The sequence below is a fragment of the Onychostoma macrolepis genome, chromosome 16, assembly GCF_012432095.1.
Source record: "Onychostoma macrolepis isolate SWU-2019 chromosome 16, ASM1243209v1, whole genome shotgun sequence".
Lineage (NCBI taxonomy): Eukaryota > Metazoa > Chordata > Actinopteri > Cypriniformes > Cyprinidae > Onychostoma > Onychostoma macrolepis.
In genome coordinates this window covers 3286995-3308985 of record NC_081170.1, presented here as the reverse complement: position 1 = coordinate 3308985, position 21991 = coordinate 3286995, and the positions used below count along the sequence as shown (strand labels likewise).

General features: G+C 35.0%; 2 protein-coding genes across 2 annotated transcripts; both read right to left on the bottom strand.

Moving 5' to 3' along the window:
* Positions 1-5877: 5877 nt before the first annotated feature.
* On the bottom strand, positions 5878-12125 carry LOC131522427 (leukocyte elastase inhibitor-like). The gene is made up of 8 exons (XM_058747908.1): positions 11998-12125; positions 11119-11310; positions 10373-10549; positions 8196-8363; positions 7989-8106; positions 7109-7251; positions 6863-7030; positions 5878-6549 (listed from the first exon to the last, which is right to left on the bottom strand). The coding sequence occupies exons 3-8, from the start codon at positions 10538-10540 to the stop codon at positions 6145-6147; spliced, it is 1170 nt and encodes a 389-aa protein (XP_058603891.1). The 5' UTR covers positions 10541-10549; positions 11119-11310; positions 11998-12125; the 3' UTR covers positions 5878-6144.
* A 2689-nt stretch (positions 12126-14814) lies between these two features.
* LOC131522426 (leukocyte elastase inhibitor-like) lies at positions 14815-18579 on the bottom strand. The gene is made up of 8 exons (XM_058747907.1): positions 18421-18579; positions 17956-18132; positions 16893-17048; positions 16613-16768; positions 16398-16515; positions 16065-16207; positions 15813-15980; positions 14815-15422 (listed from the first exon to the last, which is right to left on the bottom strand). Exons 2-8 carry the CDS (start codon positions 18121-18123, stop codon positions 15018-15020), a joined length of 1314 nt encoding a protein of 437 aa, XP_058603890.1. The 5' UTR covers positions 18124-18132; positions 18421-18579; the 3' UTR covers positions 14815-15017.
* Positions 18580-21991: the final 3412 nt, after the last annotated feature.

Here is a 21991-nt window from a genome sequence, read left to right as displayed (position 1 = left end):
TAGTTTTCTTAACTTGTTTTCTTTCAGTTAACACAGGTTTTGTATTTCTTGTTGGAACAAATTGTCGTAGACCTCATTGATTTGAGCGAAAGTGAAAAAAATCGTGTGGATAATTTTGGCAATGTTCACTCAAAAACTGATTATTAAATTATTTTAATGGGAAATACATTTAATTGTGTAATTTTGAGGGTCAAAGATAAGTTTTAAGGAATAAAATTAGTGACTGCAGGGTGACTTTAACTTTTTTTTTTTTTTTTGGAGAAATATCAGACTTTTTGAAGAATTTCGAAAATGCTGAAATCAAGTCAAATTAAGTAAATCACTGGAAGCATGTTGCTTTTGCAATGCCATTTATCATGAAAATTAACAATGTATGATTTTAATGCAGGATTGATGAGTTTAATTGCTGAATATTGTTCAGATATGAATGCCGCTGCATTTATAGAGATGCATGTATGGCCGTTCAATCGGATTCATTTCATCTCAGGGAGGGTCAGAGTGTTTGAATTCTCTTAGAGCAATATTGTTTTTGCAAAGTGCTATTTTGAGTGGGAACATGCTGTACCGCCGACACACTGATGCACATGACAAGTGTATACGTATATACATATATGTTATATATATATATATCAAGCTCATGAACACTACACCAGCTCAGTGCTGGGCACTCGGCCTTATCACAGCGGGATGCATGCGGTGTCAGATAGACATTAGGGATGGATAGAGAGGATGGGTCTGTTAAATAGGTCAGTAGAGCCATGATATATGATATAACACTCAGCACATACAGTATAGGCCATGTTGCATCTTAACACTGCACTTTTTGCTAAATGCATTCTGGGTGAGCATCTGTGTTGCCGATCAAGATGCATTAAAACATAGACACGTGTTGATGGGCATGTGCAACCTTGAGGATCACAGAATTGGTGCAAACTGCTGTCCCACAATCAAAAAACGCATTTAAGTATTCAAATCTTAGATGTTTTTTAAGATCCTTCTATTATCTATTGAAACCCACAATAATATTTAAAATATTAGTAAGCTTAATATATATAAAATCATCATTTATTAGATAGCTTACTTTCAATTGGGAGGTGGCTGTCCTGAACCCTAACCCCTACATTTCAATTTATGAAAATGATATTGAAATAATTTTTGTAGATTTTCTTCCATTGCTGTTTCTAAAAGTATCATTTTGATTCTTTTAAAAAGTGAAGTTCAAAAAATATTTATTTTATATTTTCTTTGTAAATTATGAAACTTTATGTAAAAAAAATGTGTCCCGCAAAAAAACGCGGAGATGAAATGAATCCGCATTTTTCATGTCACTACCAAAACAATGTTTTACTGATTTTAACTAAACCCATAAATTTATGATCAGGAGCTATTCCTGTGTCCCCCTCTCTCATAGCTACAAGGTGAGAGTAGATGGGTCTCATCATTTTTTGGTAAATGTGTTCAAAAGTCTGAAAATCTGTGTGTGTAATTTTAAGGATGTCACTACCGAACACCATTTTTCTGCATTTAAGCACACTTTTTGGGGAGTTATTCTGTAACATTTAGTTTTTATATGTATACCACTGTTCAGAACTGTGCAAGTAAACCATGTGCTGATTAGCATCTTTGAGCGAAGTTCAAAATGATCTAAAATTGTCACTACCGAAACAGTCACTACCGAAACATTTGGTGGAGTTTCGTGTCATCATTGTTTCAGTAGTGACAAAAGAAAACACATAATCCTCATATTTGGGGGAAATAAACAAAATATTTGTACAGTTATGCTTTGTTTTTTTTGTATTTTAGTCTGTTTTAGTAGTGTTTTAGTATGCGAGTTAAAATTCTGTAATGTGATATGGTCTATAATGTGATATATACATACAGTGGGGCAAAAAAGTATTTAGTCAGCCACCAATTGTGCAAGTTCTCCCACTTAAAAAGATGAGAGAGGCCTGTAATTTTCATCATAGGTATACCTCAACTATGAGAGACAAAATGAGAAAAACAAATCCAGAAAATCACATAAGAATTTATTTGCAAATTATGGTGGAAAATAAGTATTTGGTCAATGACAATCTTATCTCAATACTTTGTTATATACCCTTTGTTGGCAATGACAGAGGTCAAACGTTTTCTGTAAGTCTTCACACACTGTTGCTGGTATTTTGGCCCATTCCTCCATGCAGATCTCCTCTAGAGCAGTAATGTTTTGGGGCTGTCGCTGGGTAACACGGACTCCAAAGATTTTCGATGGGGTTGAGATCTGGAGACTAGCTAGGCCACTCCAGGACCTTGAAATGCTTCTTACGAAGCCACTCCTTCGTTGCCCGGGCGGTGTGTTTGGGATCATTGTCATGCTGAAAGACCCAGCCACGTTTCATCTTCAATGCCCTTGCTGATGGAAGGAGGTTTTCACTCAAAATCTCACGATACATGGCCCCATTCATTCTTTCGTTTACACGGATCAGTCGTCCTGGTCCCTTTGCAGAAAAACAGCCCCAAAGCATGATGTTTCCTCCCCCATGCTTCACAGTAGGTGTGGTGTTCTTTGGATGCAACTCAGCATTCTTTCTCCTCCAAACATGACAAGTTGAGTTTTTACCAAAAAGTTCTATTTTGGTTTCATCTGATTCTCCCAATCCTCTTCTGGATCATCCAAATGCTCTCTAGCAAACTTCAGACGGGCGGACATGTACTGGCTTAAGCAGGGGACACGTCTGGCACTGCAGGATTTGAGTCCCTGGCGGTGCAGTGTGTTACTGATGGTAGTCTTTGTTACTTTGGTCCCAGCTCTCTGCAGGTCATTCACTAGGTCCCCGTGTGGTTCTGGGATTTTTGCTCACAGTTCTTGTGATCATTTTGACCCCACGGGTGAGATCTTCGTGGAGCCCCAGATCGAGGGAGATTATCAGTGGTCTTGTATGTCTTCCATTTTCTAATAATTGCTCCCACAGTTGATTTCTTCACACCAAGCTGCTTACCTATTGCAGATTCAGTCTTCCCAGCCTGGTGCAGGTCTACAATTTTGTTTCTGGTGTCCTTTGACAGCTCTTTGGTCTTGGCCATGGTGGAGTTTGGAGTTGGACTGTTTGAGGTTGTGGACAGGTGTCTTTTATACTGATAACGAGTTCAAACAGATGCCATTAATACAGGTAACTGAGTGGAGGACAGAGGAGCCTCTTAAAGAAGAAGTTACAGGTCTGTGAGAGCCAGAAATCTTGCTTGTTTGTAGGTGACCAAATACTTATTTTACCCAGGAATTTACCAATAAATTCTTTAAAAATCCTACAATGTGATTTTCTGGATTTGTTTTTCTCATTTTGTCTCTCATAGTTGAGGTATACCTATGATGACAATTACAGGCCTCTCTCATCTTTTTAAGTGGGAGAACTTGCACAATTGGTGGCTGACTAAATACTTTTTTGCCCCACTGTATATATATATATATAATATTACAATCTAAATGTAAGCAAAATCTTAATAGGTCAATATGACCCTTCTAATTCAATTATATTACTGTTTCGTTAGTGACAAATTTGGTGGAGAGGACAAATATTCCAAAACTTTCTGAAAATACAATATGAGAATTAACTGCACATTTATTAGAAATGTGTTCCTTGGATATTATACAATTTGTATACACACAATTTTTTTTTTTTGGAAAAAGACACCTTTTTTCAAGATCTTTCCAACTCTGACTTTGGACCAATTCTGTAGAATGGCCCATATATGATTGGGTACAAGTTTCTACATGCATTTCAGTAGCTTTAAGGCCAAATGGGCAGTTTCACAAAACCTTTTTTTGCTGCAGTGACTTTGTATGTTGGTTCAATTCAAAACACTCTTAAATCCATTTGGTGCAGGTTTTATATATATATATATATATATATATATATATATATATAGTATACACACACTCTCATCTATGTGCATACATGTACTGTATGTACGCATACAGTAATTAATGAAATTAATTTTAAAATAAATAATACTATAAAATACACTGGTTTGACATCCATTTAGAGTTTAATAGAGAGAAATTCAGGCAATAATAGGCGATTATTTAGAGTGATAAAAATAATCAATAATAAGGCGCCAGATCTTAAAAAATATTTCAGATCCTTTTAATGCTGATCTTTTTAAGATGAAGACATGATATTGAAATGCAATTTATTTCTCTAATTACAATTTCTGTTAGACAGAATAATTGTTTGATATTTCTGCAGGTTACCTTATTGTTGGTATGCATGCCCCTGTTTGTGTCTTTTATTGCCACAAAGAACACAACATTTACCAGCATAAAGACAATAAACAACATATTCTAAGGGGGATTACAAGAAAATATTAATAAATGCCATAATAGCTTTTCAATAATACTAAAATAACACTATTTTAAAACATTTTTGTTACTTATATTATATAATATAATATTAAAATAATATTTTTTTTTTTAGCTCGGCTAGTTATGAAAGCATAATTTCTCATTTTTAATGAGGCTAAGTACTAAAAATCTATAGTCAAGTGCAAAATGCATGGGAAATAGTAATGAAATATTATCTATCTATATGCGTCTCTGGCTCTGTAGTGTTTACACATTACACAAGACAGGAGTTCTTGTTGTACACAGCATATAGGGTGTGTAGCCCATACATTAACACGAGTGCATCAGCCGTGCTTTAATAATTAATAACCCTTCATCAATGATCTCTTGACCTACTGTCTGTCAACCATCACTGCTTGATATTAAAGCCCAGTAGAATTAGAATTGCACTTTCTCAACAGAAATACTAAAACGCACATACATGCAGACAAAGGCTCATTATGTGGCACGTGGGTCCCTCACAAGAACACTGTGTTCTGTACATTTTGTTCTACATGTCACGTAGCGAGAAGCGCGGACAGCGGCGGACGTGCGCGTTCACGAAGCGCTCTGACGCCATCTGGCGGTGAAGACGCGTCATTGAACGCGACACCACACGAGCGTCCCAAACATCTGCATTCTAAAAATTTTATGTCTAAATGCCATGATAAAACGTCAAACAATTAACGTGAATTAATTAATTTTAATGCAATGTTTAATTTAAATGTTCAAAATAAAGGCAAAATATTTGACCATTTTGTGGTCATTAGTATTTTGTTATCTAATGCAAAGACTTTTAGACTTTTACAGTAACTTAGGTGTCCAAATAATTTCCGTTTATAGAATATGGGGGCTAGTTGTCCCGTGTTTTACTTTAAAGATCTGCAGGTGTTGTTATTGTTAACTAAATCTAAAAATTAAATACGTATGGTAAATAAATTAAGCTGAAATAAAATATAAATATTAGATGAAAAACATAAACTAAAATTAGAAATGTTGCCTATGCAACTCACTGAAAGAAATATGAAAATCAGCTGAAGTAATAAAATTACTCAAACAAAAAGTGTAGTAAAAAAATTAATACACACACACACACATATATATATATATATATATATAGGCCCTTTACATGACAAACGCACATGCCATTTAATTACTAAAGCTAATTCAAAAATTATAATATACTATAATTATTGCTACCATTATATTGCCTATTAAAAACAATAAATACACACTGACCTTCTGTGACAACATGCCCCTGCGACATTGTATTCCCCATGTTGTCACACTATATGAACTAAGTAGGATTTTGTTATAAGGTTGTCAGATCGAGAGACAAACGTCTTAAATCACATACGTCTCTGATGTGTATCTATTGTGTAGTTGCCTTTCTTTATGGCTTTTCAGCAAAACATGACAACAATTAAAATCAGAACAACACAACACAACACATAAATTACAGTAATTAATTGATTGTATTAAGTTTGATTGTGAATGTGACAACTTGCCCCAACCTTTTTTCCCCCCTAAAATTCCTAAATTAAACTGCCTATTAGGGTTTTCAGCAACATTTATTTAGTAATGTTACGAAAAACAAACAATTCTTGAAACGGTAAATGTAGAAGTTAACATTAACTTTAGTTTAATATATAACAACATTTGAAACATCACAACATGCACTAATGTGACAAATTTGCAGATCTTGAGCCAAAAACCCTTTACCAAACACCAACCTAACCAGATCACCAACTAAACTAGCTGTAAGGGTCTCAAAGCGCAGGATTCGCTCACGGAGAACAGAAGCGTCCGTAAAACAGAATGCTCTTGGTTGGATTGTGTCGGATGAAGAAGAGGAACGGATGGTCTGCGTTAAAGACTGGCAGGATCCTCCTACACATTACCCTCATTCTGAAGTAGGTGGCTGCAGCCGCTTCGGTTCCTTCCTCGTTTACTTCAACAAAGGCTTTATGAATCACCTTCGTCAGCACCAGATCATTGTTGGGCGACATGCCTGAAAGATTCACCTTCTGCCCATCAAACACATCCTCCATTCCCATGCTGATCAGAAGATCCTTCATGTCATAGGTTTCCTCCATCTTAAATCTGGGCAGAGATACTTCAACTTCTCTTTTACACATGATTTCGGGTCTCGTCCACTCCATGAGCTTCTCGTGGGTCAGTGCCTTTTCAAGCTGGATAAGTTAAAAAAAGGTTTGAATAATTTTTTAAAACCATAAGAAACCAACATGAATACTAAGAACTCTGCACATGTATTTGCTGTTAACATATAATGAAACAACAAACCATATACACTCTGGATATTTGCATTGATGGTTCAGTGAAGGACCTTTAACATCCATGGAACCTTTTCATTCCACAAAAGGTTCTTTAGATTATTAAAACATTCTTCACACAGTTCTTTTAAGAACTGTCCACTGAAAGATGACTCTTCTTTGACTTTTCTGCAAAATACCACTTTTGGGAGCAGAACCTGTGCTGTCTCACCTTCTGAAGGCCAGTGGTTTCATCTTGAATCTCGTTAGGAAGGATGATCAACATACTGAGATTCCTCCCAACATACGGCAGCTCCAGAACCTGACTGTCCATCTCTGGGATTAAGGCCAGAGGAAACTCTTCTGTTTGATGCATCATCTTCACTGGTTTAGTTTGAGTCTGCCAAGCATGCAAACACATCAAAACTCCTCAGATTTCATTTCATTACGTTAAATCAACGAGAGCATGAAATCTCACCTTGTTCAGCTCAAACTGTCCATCTCTGGTGTCTTCCATTAGGAATTTCTCCTCCCAGTTCCCCTTGAAGTAGATGGCGTTCACCAAAACCAGTCTCGTCATTTCATCGATGGATCCCTGTGGAAGCAAGTCCTTGATCTTTCCTGCAAGACAAATTCACATTAAATTCACTGCAGAACTAAAACTCAAACTAAAGATATATATATACTGTATATATGTGTGTATGTGTGTGTGACATCAATAATTTTTTATTCTCCAAAGAGCTATAGAGCAACTCAAGACACTTATTATTTAAAATAATAATAATAATAATAAAATAGAGTATAAATAAATAAATAAAGCGCTACAAGTATAGGAACAAGACATCAAGAATTTTTATCCTCAAAAGGAGCCATAGAACAACTCAAGATCTACATATAATAAAAAAAACCTAAAGCTCTAACCATTCATTTAAGAGTGTAGAGCAGGATTATTATCATTAACTTAAACTAAAAGCAAAACCATTAAAAAAGACATTACATAAAATGAAATTAACTGAAATAAAATAAAATATAAAACACCCTTAAACATATTTTTGTTTCAGCTAGTTGCCAAAATCACAACAAAACTAAAAGTTAAAAATTTAAATAAAAAAAATATAAAAATAAAAGGTCATTTAAAATATTTATAAGAGCTATAAAATAAATAAATAAAAAAAAAAACAGTTCCAAACAACCCAGAAGGACTTCACATTTCTAGATTTTTATTCCCTAAAGAGCCAAGCTAAAGCAGCTAAATCTTAACCTTTACAAATACATTTTTTTTTTTTTTTAATATTTGTTTTTAATAGTGTAGAGTAACTTTTAAAACTTTTTCTGATTAAATTCATGCTGGTTTTCACCTTGAGTGTTTTTCTCCACCCATTTGTTGATGTCGACACATGCAGCGTCTGATTTCATCTTGAAGTCCACCTCCTCCAGTCCGGCTTCATAGTATCTTTTTGCATCATTAAGGAATTTCTAGCAAATTGATTTTATTAGAGAACATTTCCAGAACCTTATTCTTTAATACCATGAACAAACCTTTAATTAATTGCTTTGAGTCTTACCTCCACAAACTGGTAGGATTGCTCACCGTAGAGACGGTTGGCGAGACTCAACACATACGGGGCTCCTGGTTTGTTCAGTTCACTCATGAGCTCGTTGAAGCTGGAATGAATTTGCTCCTCAGTTTTTTGTCCAGATTCCGGCTGAGCAGGATTGTTAAAACCCAGGACCTAAACAGCATTATTATGGTAGAATTAAATCCTTTTAGAGTTTGCAGGCAGAAATGACTGGCTTTATAAAATTGCTTGTAAATCTCTCATAACCAAATCTTTGACTCAATCTTTTATCGGCTTTTTTCTTTCAATTAGAACAGGGTTTTTATTTCTTTTGAAACTAATTGTTTATAATGCACAATTGTTTAAATTGTGTGCACGATTACTAATTCGTTCCTCGACTTATAAATCTTGTGCACAATTTATAAATCAAGGAACGAAATAGTAAATCATGCACACGATTTAGCCTACTATTTTTTTTCCTGCATGTCATGTGCGGGGCTCCGTACGGTAATAATATGTGACCCTGGACCACAAAACCAGTCTTAAGTCGCTGGGGTATATTTGTAGCAATAGTCAAAAATACATTGTATGGGTCAAAATTATGCCAAAAATCATTAGGATATTAGGTAAAGATCATGTTCCATGAAGATATTTTGTAAATTTCTTACCGTAAATGTATAACAATGTCCTTTTTGATTAGTAATATGCATTGCTACTAACTTCATTTGGACAACTTTAAAGGCGATTATCTCAATATTTAGATTTTTTTGCACCCTCAGATTCCAAAAATTGACACTTAAGACTGGTTTTGTGGTCCAGGGTCACATATAGCATAATGAGAAATATAAAACCAATTTTTGACTGACCAATTTTTCAAAATTTTTTGACTGGGAAGTGTCACAAAGAGGGGAAAAAAAGTGCAAAAATTATCAGAACATTTATGATAAGTTATTACACCCTGTGAGAGCAAAGTCAGTATGTTTTAGTCTGATGTGATAACATTAGTATTTTTGGAAATGACTGTGAGGGTTAATAAATATAATCTCGCTTTTCTGATAACTTCGACATCTATTGTGAATCCATTTGTTAAATACCCTTTATTTTAAATTTTTACAAATTTGAAATGAACTTCAAATAATGACATTTCAAGGAACGGATGATGTCAAATAAATTCCTCAGGCCATTGATTAACTATAAATAAGTAAATATCTGGCATCTTTTCTGATCATGCAATGCCTGTAACTACACAGATCTAGTTACAAGCAGTTTCAATCTCCTGTTTGTGAAACCACTTACATATACTGCAGTTATTAATGTTCTGAACATCAATCTATAACTGCAGCTTAGAAGCATAGTGCACATTTGGAATATAATGCACATGTGTGGTGAGGAATCATTGTTCATTTTATGGTGAGCTGTTAGCCAATCATAACAACCTTAAAGTACTCGCCCCTTAAAACAGATAATTTACAGACAGAGGTTCAGAATGAGGTTTGAAAATAATAATTTACACACATACATATATACACACTGTCACGGTGCACACAGCAGGGAGGAACGAGGAACATAACATAACACTCACAGGGGTTACATACAACAGAAATATTGTTTAAAAGAACAATATGACTCAGGTTAATACAAAGCAATAAAATACATATACAGCCATAATACAAAACCGGAATAATAAATAAAAAGTTATATGAACATAAAAACAAGTAGATAAAAACTTAACATAAACATCTAAAAAACTAATCTAAAAGAAATAATTACACATGATGTAATGTCAACTTCAAAGAATAATCAGGAGGTAACCCTTACATCAAGTCATTATTTTTCCATCAAAACGGTTGTTTTAGCAGCTTTCTTATTAAGTGATGAGCAGAGATTCATAAAATAGTTTCAGATCAATACAAAAGTCCTAAAATTGGGCATACAATCAGTAATTTTACGTTTGTGAAGATGATGCCACAGAGAGTTAGCAGTTTTAACATATCATCCAGCTCCTTTGATCCCGATTCCCAAATCAAAAATAGTACATTATTTCAAAACCCCACTCTTATTCTCCTCTTCACTTTCCCGTCACTCGACAGTCAAAATAGCATTATGTCATGAAAGTGTGCGGCAGGGTGTGATTTGGGACGGGCCAGAAAGTAGATGCAGTACTTCAGATTGTGTGACATCACCTTTAACATCTGCGCCGCTGTGTTTTCTTTTGCTCCGAGAGACACCATGGCCAGAGCCGAGGAGATGCTGATCGGAGAGTAGAACACATTTCCTGATTTGTTTCCTTCACTGATCTTCTTGAACAGGTTTAGAGAGAACTGTGTGTTTGCTGCAGACAAAGGCTCCATTTTCACAAGCTGAGCAAGAAATAATAGAGATGCATAATCAGCATAACACATAAAGTAACAATAATTCCAAACACAACCTTTCATTTCCTATGTGAACAACATCACATGTTTGTCAAAGAAATATGGAAGCTTTATGTCTCATGTGGCATCAGATTTCTAACATCAGAACAGTACTTCAGTAGTCTGTAGTTGGACCATTTACACATAGAGATATCAAATGTCCTAATTTGTTAGTTCTATTAGATTATAAACTATATAAAAGTACTTCAAACAAACAGAGAAGTGAGCAAGAAAGACCAGGAGACATGTATTATCAGCTAAACAGTGTGAAAATAATTCCAAAGAAATCCCAATCACAGCATTGTTCAGTTGTCATTCCAATGTAAACAACATCGCGTTTGTCAAAGAAACATGGATGCTTTATGTCTCATATGACATCAGTTAATCGAAACTGGGGTCATTCACACGTACAGATCTGAAATGAACTAACTTCTTAGTTCTATCAGACTATAAATGAAATAAAAATACTTCAAACAAACAAACAAACAAAAGAAAAAGAAGTGAAATAAAAGCGTTACCTAGAGTATTCAGCAGAAGTGTCCCTGTGTCAATGAATTTTCTTCTGTGTCCTTTTAATAAATGCCCAGCCTCTAAACCAAATCCAGCATCCTGTCAAACTAAAGGCTTGTTAGAGATGAATGTAGTCGAGGGGAGGGGTGGTAAAGTGCTGTCAGGGTGGATGATTCAGCATCTCACTGTAGATCAGTGATCTGCGCAAAGACAAACATTAGCTTTCCTTCTCAGCTAACAGGGAACGTTCTCAGAACATTTAGCCAAGGTTCTTTCAGATAAATAGTGTTCTTTCAAAGCTATTTGGTCTTTGATAATGTTCTCAAAAATATTATTTATGTCATTTATGGAACTTTTTTTTCCTGAAATGTTTTAGTTGGGTGTTTGTGTAACATTTTTAAATGTTACTAGTTGTTTCAGAATGTTTGGAGAACACTCAGAAGTAACATTCCCAAAATGTTTGCAAATTAAATAGATAATTTACGAAGATAAAGTGGAAAGTTTGCTTACTGTTTGCATGAAAAGAAAAAAGAAAAATAGTTTTGGACGTTCAAAGAACATTCTGAAATAACGCTTTCATAACTTAATCGGAACGTTAGCAAAACATTCTTAGAATGTAAATTTGTTAGTTGGGTTGTTCCATTCGTTTTAAGTTCTGTAAAAATATTTTGTACAGATATTCAGCTCTGAAAGTGTAGGAATGTTCATGCATAATTAAAACATTTTAAATTTATTTATTTTAAATAATTACAAGTACAGGGGCCCTGTACCATGAAGCGGATTAGCTGGCTAGCCGGGTAGCTTTCAGTTTAGTTTGCACCAATCCTGGGTTTTAAGTACCATGAATGTGGCTTATTTTAGCTGCGTTCATTGCCATAGTAACTTACACTCCACAGCCAACCTGCTCCAGGGCAGGTTATGTTCTGGGTTAGAGATCTCAAACCGACATTGGACCAATCAGATGTGAGCAAAGTGACACATGTTTGATGCAAAAAAGTCACTCGCCCAATTTCTCTTCCTTCAAATTAAAGGTCACTATATGGTACAAAAAACAAAACAAAACAATTAACAACAAAATTTTCTGGCTTTAATGATAATTGCTTATTGATCATATAAAATAATTGAGTTATTTTATATGATTTATATAATAATTTTATGATTTATATTATCAATCCATTGCACACAAGCAATTTCAGTTTGACAATTATTATAAAGCCATTTTTAATGAATATTAATATATACAGATCATATGTAATATGAATAAGCTGTAGAATCAATAGATACCGCTTTAAAAATGACCTTGCATGTTCGAGTCTCTATCATTATATATTATCAACTATATAAACTAACTTAACAAGTTTCACTTGTGACTGCACTGATATATAAGGTAATTTCTTTTATTTGTCTTTCATGGGCAAGTGCTTCAATATGAATGCATTTAAATTCCTCATATTCTTCAATCTCTTAACCTTTAGCAAAAGAATTTTGAATCTCACTGGCTTTCTCGTGAGAAGTGAATCACACTTGCTCTGTGTTGTGATTGGCTGTTTGCCAGTGATGTCACACATTCATGAGCACGTGCTCCACAAACTCAGGATCAGAGCCTGAGTTGATAAAGAAAGTTGATGATCAGCATCATGGTACCAACAAAGCTCTCTCGAACCTAAAGCTGTAACCCTGAATTTGTTCAACTACCATCATGGTACAGGCCCCAGATGGGGTATATTAGGATAACAACAACAATAATAATAATAAAGAAAGAAGATAAAAATACAAGTATGTTTACAAGTAGTAAACATTTTCTTATCTTTCAAACTTAAAATAGTTTTTAGGTATTGTTGAGCTTGTTTCTTTTCTTTAAAAAAGTCTTATTTCCTCTATATTTACATTTATGTATACCACATTTTAGCTAATAGAAGTAGCATATTAATTAAATAACTATCCTTATGATAAAAGTTGTCATTGGTGACAAAAAACAAAAAACAAACAAACAAACAATAAAACATTTTCAAAGCACAGCTGATGAACAGAAATCTGATCAAAAACAAGCTGAATGAGAACGAAAATAAATGAAAGCATGTTTAGATATTTTTTCTATGTTTTCCTAATGACCATTTTATGATTATTTATATGCTTTGATTAATCACATCCAAAATAAAAATATTTGTTTACATAATATATGCGTGTGTACTGTGTATATTTATTATGCATATATAAGTACACACTCATGCATGTATATATTTAAGAAAAATGTTACATTTATATATTAAATATATTTATATATGATGTAAATTATATGAATATAAATATATACATGTAAATGTTTTCAAAATATATGCTATATGTGTGTGTCTTTATATGTACATAATAAATATACACAACACACACACACACACACACAGACACACACACACACGTTTACTTAGCTATCTAAATGGGGACATCCCATAGGCGTAATGGTTTTTATACTGTACTTACTGTATGTGCTATTGCCCTACACCAACCCTACACCTAAACCTACCCCTTACAGGAGACTGTCTGCATTTTTACAATTTCAAAAAAACCTTTGTTTACTTTATTTTTAAACTGGTTTTACAAATCAGGATGTCCCCAAAGAGAGGTTTTTGGAGATTTTGTCAGGTTTAGCTCACTTTTGGATACAAGTTTGTCCCCAAAATATGGTTAAGTAGGTACACACACACACACACACACACACACACACATATATATTATGTAAACAAACTTTTATTTTGGATGCGATTAATCATTTGACAGCACTAATATATATATATATATATATATATATATATATATATATATGTGTGTGTATATATGTATGTATATGGCAGTTTAAAAATATATATATACTTTTTTGTAACTATACAGTGGTAATTTATTTTGCTCTCTTGCTTTGTCCCTGCAAAACTCTCATAATTTTATTTGAGTTTCTTACACCATGCCTGTAACAGCTGTTAAATTAATGAAAATTCGAACAAGGTTTTATTGTTTTATAGCTTTGGCATACAGATAATCTGGAAAAACACAAGTGCTTAATGTAAACGGATGCATTTGATTACATATATGACATGCAGAGACCCGTGCAAAACCACATCTGAATTAATATCAGTAGGTGAGACCAAGACAACTGTAATGCATTTAATATCTTCAATTATTTGAATCTAAATCTTTTGTTTAATTATTTCTGTGTTAAATGTTAGGTTTGGGGTGATTATAGCAATAGTTATTTAAATTGTAATGCTCAATTAAAAGTTGAAATCTTTACAATGATAATGCCCATTATTTCAATAAAGCATCTAGTTGAAGACTCTAAAAGAATGCTATTTTTGTATAATTTGTATAATTTTTTATATTTTTAAATTTCATTTTTAAATTTTAGTTTTATATAACCTTAAGGCTTTAGTAATTTTGTGTTTTTGTCATTTCATGTCTAATTTATTACTTCAGCTTAAACTAAACAAAAAGGAGAAATGTTGCCTTGGCAGTAGCTGAAAAAAAGTTTTTATATTCAATTTTATATCAGTTATTGTTTATTTTATTTCCAATAATTAAAATGGTTTTCTTTTAGTTTTAGTTAAGGATAATAACCCTGCTCTAAAATAATCAGTACAAAGTATTTAATGCATTTCAAATAATTATAATGCAGGTCCCACTTGAGATTGAAGCAAAACAATTCCAGTACCACATAAAATTTAAAACAGTTTATTGCTGTTAATTTAATGTAAGTCTTATCAAGTAAATGTCAATAGATTCTGGTACAGTTGGCACATATAAATGTTTCTTATACCAAAAGATGACAATTAGAAGTAGCTGTCCAGAGTCTCCCCTACTCATTCTAACCAGATCACCAACTAAACTAGCTGCAAGGTTCCCAAAGCGCAGGATTCGCTCACGGAGAACAGAAGCGTCCGTAAAACAGGACGCTCTTGGTTGGATTGTGTCGGATGAAGAAGAGGAACGGATGGTCTGCGTTAAAGACCTGCGGGATCCTCATACACCTTGTCATCATGACAACGCCGGTGGCTGCAGCCGCTTCGGTTCCTTCCTCGTTTACTTCAACAAAGGCTTTATGAACCACCTTCGAAACCACCAGATCATTGTTGGGCGACATGCCTGAAAGATTCACCTTCTGCCCATCAAACACATCCTCCATTCCCATGCTGATCAGAAGATCCTTCATGTCATAGGTTTCCTCCATCTTAAATTTGGGCAGAGATACTTGAACTTCTTGTTGACGCATGACTTCAGGTCTCGTCCACTCCATGAGCTTCTCGTAGGTCAGTGCCTTCTCAAGCTGGATAAGAAAGTCATGTTAATGTTTTTTTTTTTTTAAACATATGAAACGTATACTAAGAACTTGGCACATTTATTTGCCATGAATAAATAATGAAACAACAATCCATATACAATAAAGGTTCTTTATTGGCATCTATGTTTTCATGAAGAACCTTTAACATCCATGGAACCTTTCCATTCTACAAAAGGTTCTTTACTGCGGAAAATGGTTCTTTAGGTGTTCTTTACATTAAGAAAAAATGGTTCTCTTAAGATCTGTTCACTGAAAGGTTCTTTGGGAAACCAAAAATAGTTCTTCTATGGCTTCACTGCAAAATCCCCCTTTTGGGGCCTTCATTTTTAATAAAGTCAGTATATGCTGAATGAAGTATAATCTCAGCTGTCTCACCTTCTGAAGGCCAGTGGTTTCATCTTGAATCTCGTTAGGAAGGATGATCAACATACTGAGATTCTTCCCGACATACGGCAGCTCCAGAACCTGACTGTCCATCTCTGGGATTAAGGTCAGAGGAAACTCTGCCTTTTTATTCATCATCTTCACTGGTTTAGTTTGATTCTGCCATGCATCAATGAAAAGATGTCAAAACTCCTCCCATTTTCATTTAAAATATTTTAATTCAACAAGATCTAGAAATCTCACCTTGTTCAGCTTAAACTGTCCATCTCTGGTGGCTTCCTTTGGGAATTTCTTCTCCCAGTTCCCCTTGAAGTAGATGGCGTTCACCAGAACCAGTCTCGTCATCGCATCGATGGATCTCTGTGGAAGCAAGTCCTTGATCTTTCCTGAAAAGAAAATATTATAATAGTATCTCTTTCTGAATTTCTGAATTTTACAAAAAGTCATAGATAAACTCAAGATCTATGTAGAAAAACATTGTAAAACCTAATGCTCTACAAATAAACGTATGAAAAATCGTAGTTTTTAACAGTGTAGAGTCACTTTAAATTATAATAAGTTCAAACTGGTTTTCACCTTGAGTGTTTTTCTCCACCCATTTGTTGATGTTGATACGTGCAGGGTCTGATTTCATCTTGAAGTCCACCTCCTCCAGTCCGGCTTCATAGTATCTTTTTGCATCATTAAGGAATTTCTGTTAATATAGCAAATCAATTGAATTAGTGATCATTTCCAGAACCTTATTCTTTAATAACATAAGCAAACCTTGAATTAATTGCTTTGAGTCTTACCTCAACAAACTGGTAGGATTGCTCTCCGTAGAGCCGGTTGGCGAGACTCAACACATACGGGGCTCCAGGTTTCTTCAGTTCACTCATGAGCTTGTTGAAGCTGGAATGAATTTGGTCCTCAGTCTTTTGTCCAGGTGCCGGCTGAGCAGGAGACTTCTGTTTGCATCAACAATATCTAATTTAATCAGACGAACCCAAAGGCTACATGCATGACTACGGCAAATACAGCTGTTATTGCAAGTCATGAGGTTAGTGTTTCATGTAAATACTCATACTAAACCTTAAGTTCAGGAGGTAGCTCAAATTTCTGGGTTTGTTGCGTCATTGATGGTCCATGTTGACCCTTGATACCGCAGGGCATCTGGGGCTTCTGGGCTTGTTGATGACAAGCTGGAGTCGCTGCGTCGGGTTTGGGAGGATTGGTAAAACTCAGGACCTAGACAGTATTATTAGGGTAGAATTAAATTCTTAATATTTCCAGTCAAAAACTGCACAGGTTTTGTATTTCTTTTGACATGTTCACTCAAAAACTGAGGTGCATCAGATCAATGAGGACCAATCATTTCCAAAAAGAAATGCAAAACCTGAGCTATCTGAAAGAAAACAAGTTGATCAAAATATTGAATCCAAGATTTCATGATAATATTACATAATGAGAAATATATAAGCAATTTTAATACCCTGTGAGAGCAAAGCCAGTAGGTTTTAGTCAGATATGATAACATTAGTATTTTTGTGAAAACGAAATCCCCTTTTGGACAAAATGACTATGAGGGTTAATAAATATAATCTCATTATTTTGATAACTTCAATATCTATTGTGAATCAATTTCTTAAATACCCTTTAGAAAGATCAAAATGCACTACAAATAATGACATTTCAAGGAACGAATGATGTCAGAAAAATTCTTTGTTGATTAGTGGTCTCAGGCCATTGATTACTTATAAATAAGTGGAAATATCTGGCAACGTTTTTGTTTGTTTATGCAATGCCTAGAACTCAAACACTGATAAACAAGCAGAATGAAGTTTCTGTTTATGAAATCATTTTTTCATACAGTATGCTCTGTTTACAAGTCAATGTTTAACAAATAATGCCCACTGAACATTAAACTATAACTGCAGCTTGGAAATATAGTGCATATTTGGAATATAATGCACAAGCTGTGGTGAGGACAAGTAAATAATAACCATTGTTCATTTCTAGGTGAGCTGTTCCTTTAAAAATGTTTTGTGCAAAAGGCTTGCATCACTTCCTGGTCTTTTCCCTCGGTCTCTATTCACTTTCTCTTCACTCTCTCTCAGTTGAAGTAGGTGCAGAAATTCAGATTGTGTGAGATCACCTTAAACATCTGCGCCGCTGTGTTTCCTTTTGCTCCGAGAGACACCATGGCCAGAGCCGAGGAGATGCTGATCGGAGAGTAGAACACATTTCCTGATTTGTTTCCTTCACTGATCTTCTTGAACAGGTTTAGAGAGAATCGTGTGTTTGCTGCAGGCAAAGGCTCCATTTTCACAAGCTGAGCAAGAAATAATAGAGATGCATAATCAGCATAACACATAAAGTAACAATAATTCCAAACACAACCTTTCATTTCCTATGTGAACATCACATGTTTGTCAAAGAAATATGGAAGCTTTATGTCTCATGTGGCATCAGATTTCTAACATCAGAACAGTACTTCAGTAGTCTGTAGTTGGACCATTTACACATAGAGATATCAAATGTCCTAATTTGTTAGTTCTATTAGATTATAAACTATATAAAAGTACTTCAAACAAACAGAGAAGTGAATTAAAAGCTTTACCTAGAGTATTCAGCAGAAGTGAAGAGGTTTCCCGTGTGCTGTAGATAAATGAATTCTATTCTGAGTGTGATCCTAATAAATGTTGCCTCGCCCCAAAACCCAGCCTCTAAACCAAATCCAGCCTTCCTGTCAAACTGAAGGTTTGTTAGAGCTGAATGTGGAGGGGAATGTGGGCGGCTGTAGTCGAGGGGAGGGGTGGAAAAGTGTTGTCAGGGTGGATGTTTCAACATCTCACAGCAGATCAGTGGTCTGCGTAAACAAAGACAAACACTCACTGTCCTTCTCTAATAGAGAATGTTCTCAGAACATTTGGCCAAGGTTCTCTCAAAGTTATTGAACAAATGTTTTTCGAGGAACGTTAATAGAATGTTCAAAGTTATCTGGTCTTCAATATTGTTCTCAAAACATTAGCATAAAAACATTAAGGAACGTTTTTTTTGTTGTTGTTGTTGGGTGTTCATGTAACATTTTTTAAATGTTAGCCAACTAATTGTTTCTGAACGTTTGGAGAACATTCAAACCTAACATTCACATAATGTTTGCAATTTGAACGTCAGAGAACACTCTGAAATTCTGTATACTACTTTCTGATTTTTCACACTTCAAACAACAAACAAATGCTCATAATAAGCAAACAAATGCTTATTTCCCCCATATTTGCATGTATGGCCTATATAATATATTTAGCTAATAGAAGTAGCAGATTAAATACGTTAAATACGTTATACGTTTAAAAAAAAACACATGTTCAAAGCACAGCTGATGAAGAGAAATCTGACCAAAATCAAGCTGAAAAAGCATGAAAGTTTAGAGTTTGATTGTTGTAATTCAGTGAGTGTTAAACTGACGTCATGTCATTTCCCATCATGCTCAGGGGAGAGCAAGTCAGACAGCATTTTTAAATGGAGTGCACCATTTGAATTGAAGTATTACTGTCCCTGAAATTATTAAAGAATTAATAAAAAAATTAAAATAAACCATGACATGCACAGTTATCATTTCTGCACATTATCACACAGCATCGGTCAGGCTGATGTTATACATATGAATGGCTGTGAGGTAACTTACTTGCTTTAAAATGAAAGCTATTAAGTCAGAACTGTGAGTTATTCTGGGTGTGACTGTATGAAGACACTAGTGTACAAACACGCTTTCACAATACAGTAGGGCTGGTGTAATCGGTGTGTCTTTGGTTTTGTGCCAAGTAGATTGTTTTCATAGTATTCCAGTTATTAGTCTGCAAACCACGAGATGTTCTTGCAAAAGATTTCAGGTTCAGGCTCAGTTTCAGTTTCTTCCCACACATTTGACTAACAAATTTCGAGTAATTGTGCTGTCATTTGTGGATATATATATATATCCCAGTCAACAATTTGATCTCACAGTGATGTCACCATGAGCTCACAGGATACTCGTGATGAGGTCACAATGTGTGGTAACAGTGAGCTAAAAGTGTAACCTCACAGCGCCCTCACTGTGTGTTCATACTAATGTGAGGTCAAAGTGCACTCACTGCACAGAGACTAGGTACCCAGCATGCATTGCAGCATGAAGCTTTTGATTGTCACCATTGTTGAGATTCATACACTGATTCTTGATGTCTCTCTTTGTATTTAATTCACATAGTGTTTCAAAATGTTTGTGTTTTATTATGCTTTTAAAATCCTTCATAAACTATTATCACACTGTTAGGTCCTATACTGTGTAATCACAGAGCTGTTGTTAAAAATTTAAGATTAATAACTATTCACAGAGACTGCATGCTGAATCTAGGTGATGGTTGCGCTGTTATCATCAGTAACAAACCAATATCACCTGGTTGCAGTCTCTTTTTTGGTTTTCCTTGCCATAACAAATGTGCTTTACAAGCACAGTTACAGCAGCCCCAAAAAATATAATGTTATAAAGTCAAGGGTCAAGAGCCCAACTAAAGCAAACACTACTCACCACGATGGTAACGTCAAACAAAACAATAAAACATCATCATCTAAATCTGTTAATTCTCAATAACGCTTTTGTAGATGTCTAACAGAAATAAGAACCCCGCTCATCTTTTTGAGTTCACAATGAGCTCATATATTACTCACACTGTGAGGATCACCGTATGAGAATGGTGTGATGTCACTGTGATCGTCGCGTGATCTCACGTGTTGACTGGGATATATACAGGTGCATCTCAATAAATTAGAATGTCATGGAAAAGTTCATTTATTTCAGTAATTCAACTCAGATTGTGAAACTCGTGTCTTAAATAAATTCAATGCACACGGACTGAAGTAGTTTAAGTCTTTGGTTCTTTTAATTGTGATGATTTTGGGTCACATTTAACAAAAACCGACCAATTCACCAATTCACTCAAAATGTCGTTGTAGTAAGGTGAACTTAAAATTATTGCATTTTCTAGTTCCCAGCATGCTTTGCATCAGACAACAAGGAAAATAAATGTAGAAATTAAGTGTTATTTTGTGTGTTTTTGCACAAGATTAACATAGAGAGACATAAATAAGTACTTAAATGTTGTTTTATGTTAGGATTTACATAGGTTTCTGTTATGTTGGTTTTGTAGTGTTACCGTTGTGGTGAAGAGTAGAGCCTGTGGTTAGGTTGAGGATGGACAGCAAAACTTCAAGACTATATATACTGCATGTTTTTTTGACTATTTACATGCAAGTGTTGTTGTGAGTCTTTTAGATAACTACATTAGCATGTGCCAGTGTGCTGTTGCTAACTAGTACTAAACTATAAAGATCTGAATGAATGTGCTTGATGGAAGCAAGTTGTGTATAATTATTGTTATAATAAGATAATTGATAAGTGGGGTGGGATTATGGAAGCGAGGCTTGGCTTGGCTCCCATTGCTCTCAGCCCCGCCCCACTTGTCAAAAAAATTTGAAGCTCTACTAACTTAAAAAAATTGAGTTTGTTTACTCAAATGTTTTGAGACAATAAGTTTCCTCAAATGTTTTGAGTATTCCTAACTATTATATAGTCATGGCCAAAAATATCGGCACCCTTGCAATTCTGTCAGAAAATGCAACCGTTCTCTCAGAAAATTGCTACCATGAATGAGTTTCTTACACCTCTCTACTGGAATTTTGGAAAACTCTTCCTTTGCAAACTGCTCCAGGTCATTCAGATTTGAAGGCTGCCTTCTCCCAACTGCTGTGTTGAGATCTCTTCACAGGTGTTCTATGGGATTGGGATCTGGACTCATTGCTGGCCATTTCAGAACTCTCCAGCGCTTGCTTTGTAACCATTTCTGAGCGCTTTTTGAAGTGTGTTTCGGGTCATTATCCTGCTGGAAGACCCATGACCTCTGGTGGAGACACAGCTTTCTGACACTGGCCACTACATTGCACCCCAAAATTCGTTGGTAATCATCAGATTTCATGATACCGTTCACACAGTCAAGGCATCCAGTGCCAGTAGCAGCAAAGCAACCCCAAAACATCTTTGAACCTCCACCATGTTTGACTGCAGGGACTGTGCTCTTTTCTTTGAAGGCCTCATTTCTTTTTCTGTAAACAGTGCCATGATGTCCTTTACCAAAAAGCTAAACTTTTGTCTCATC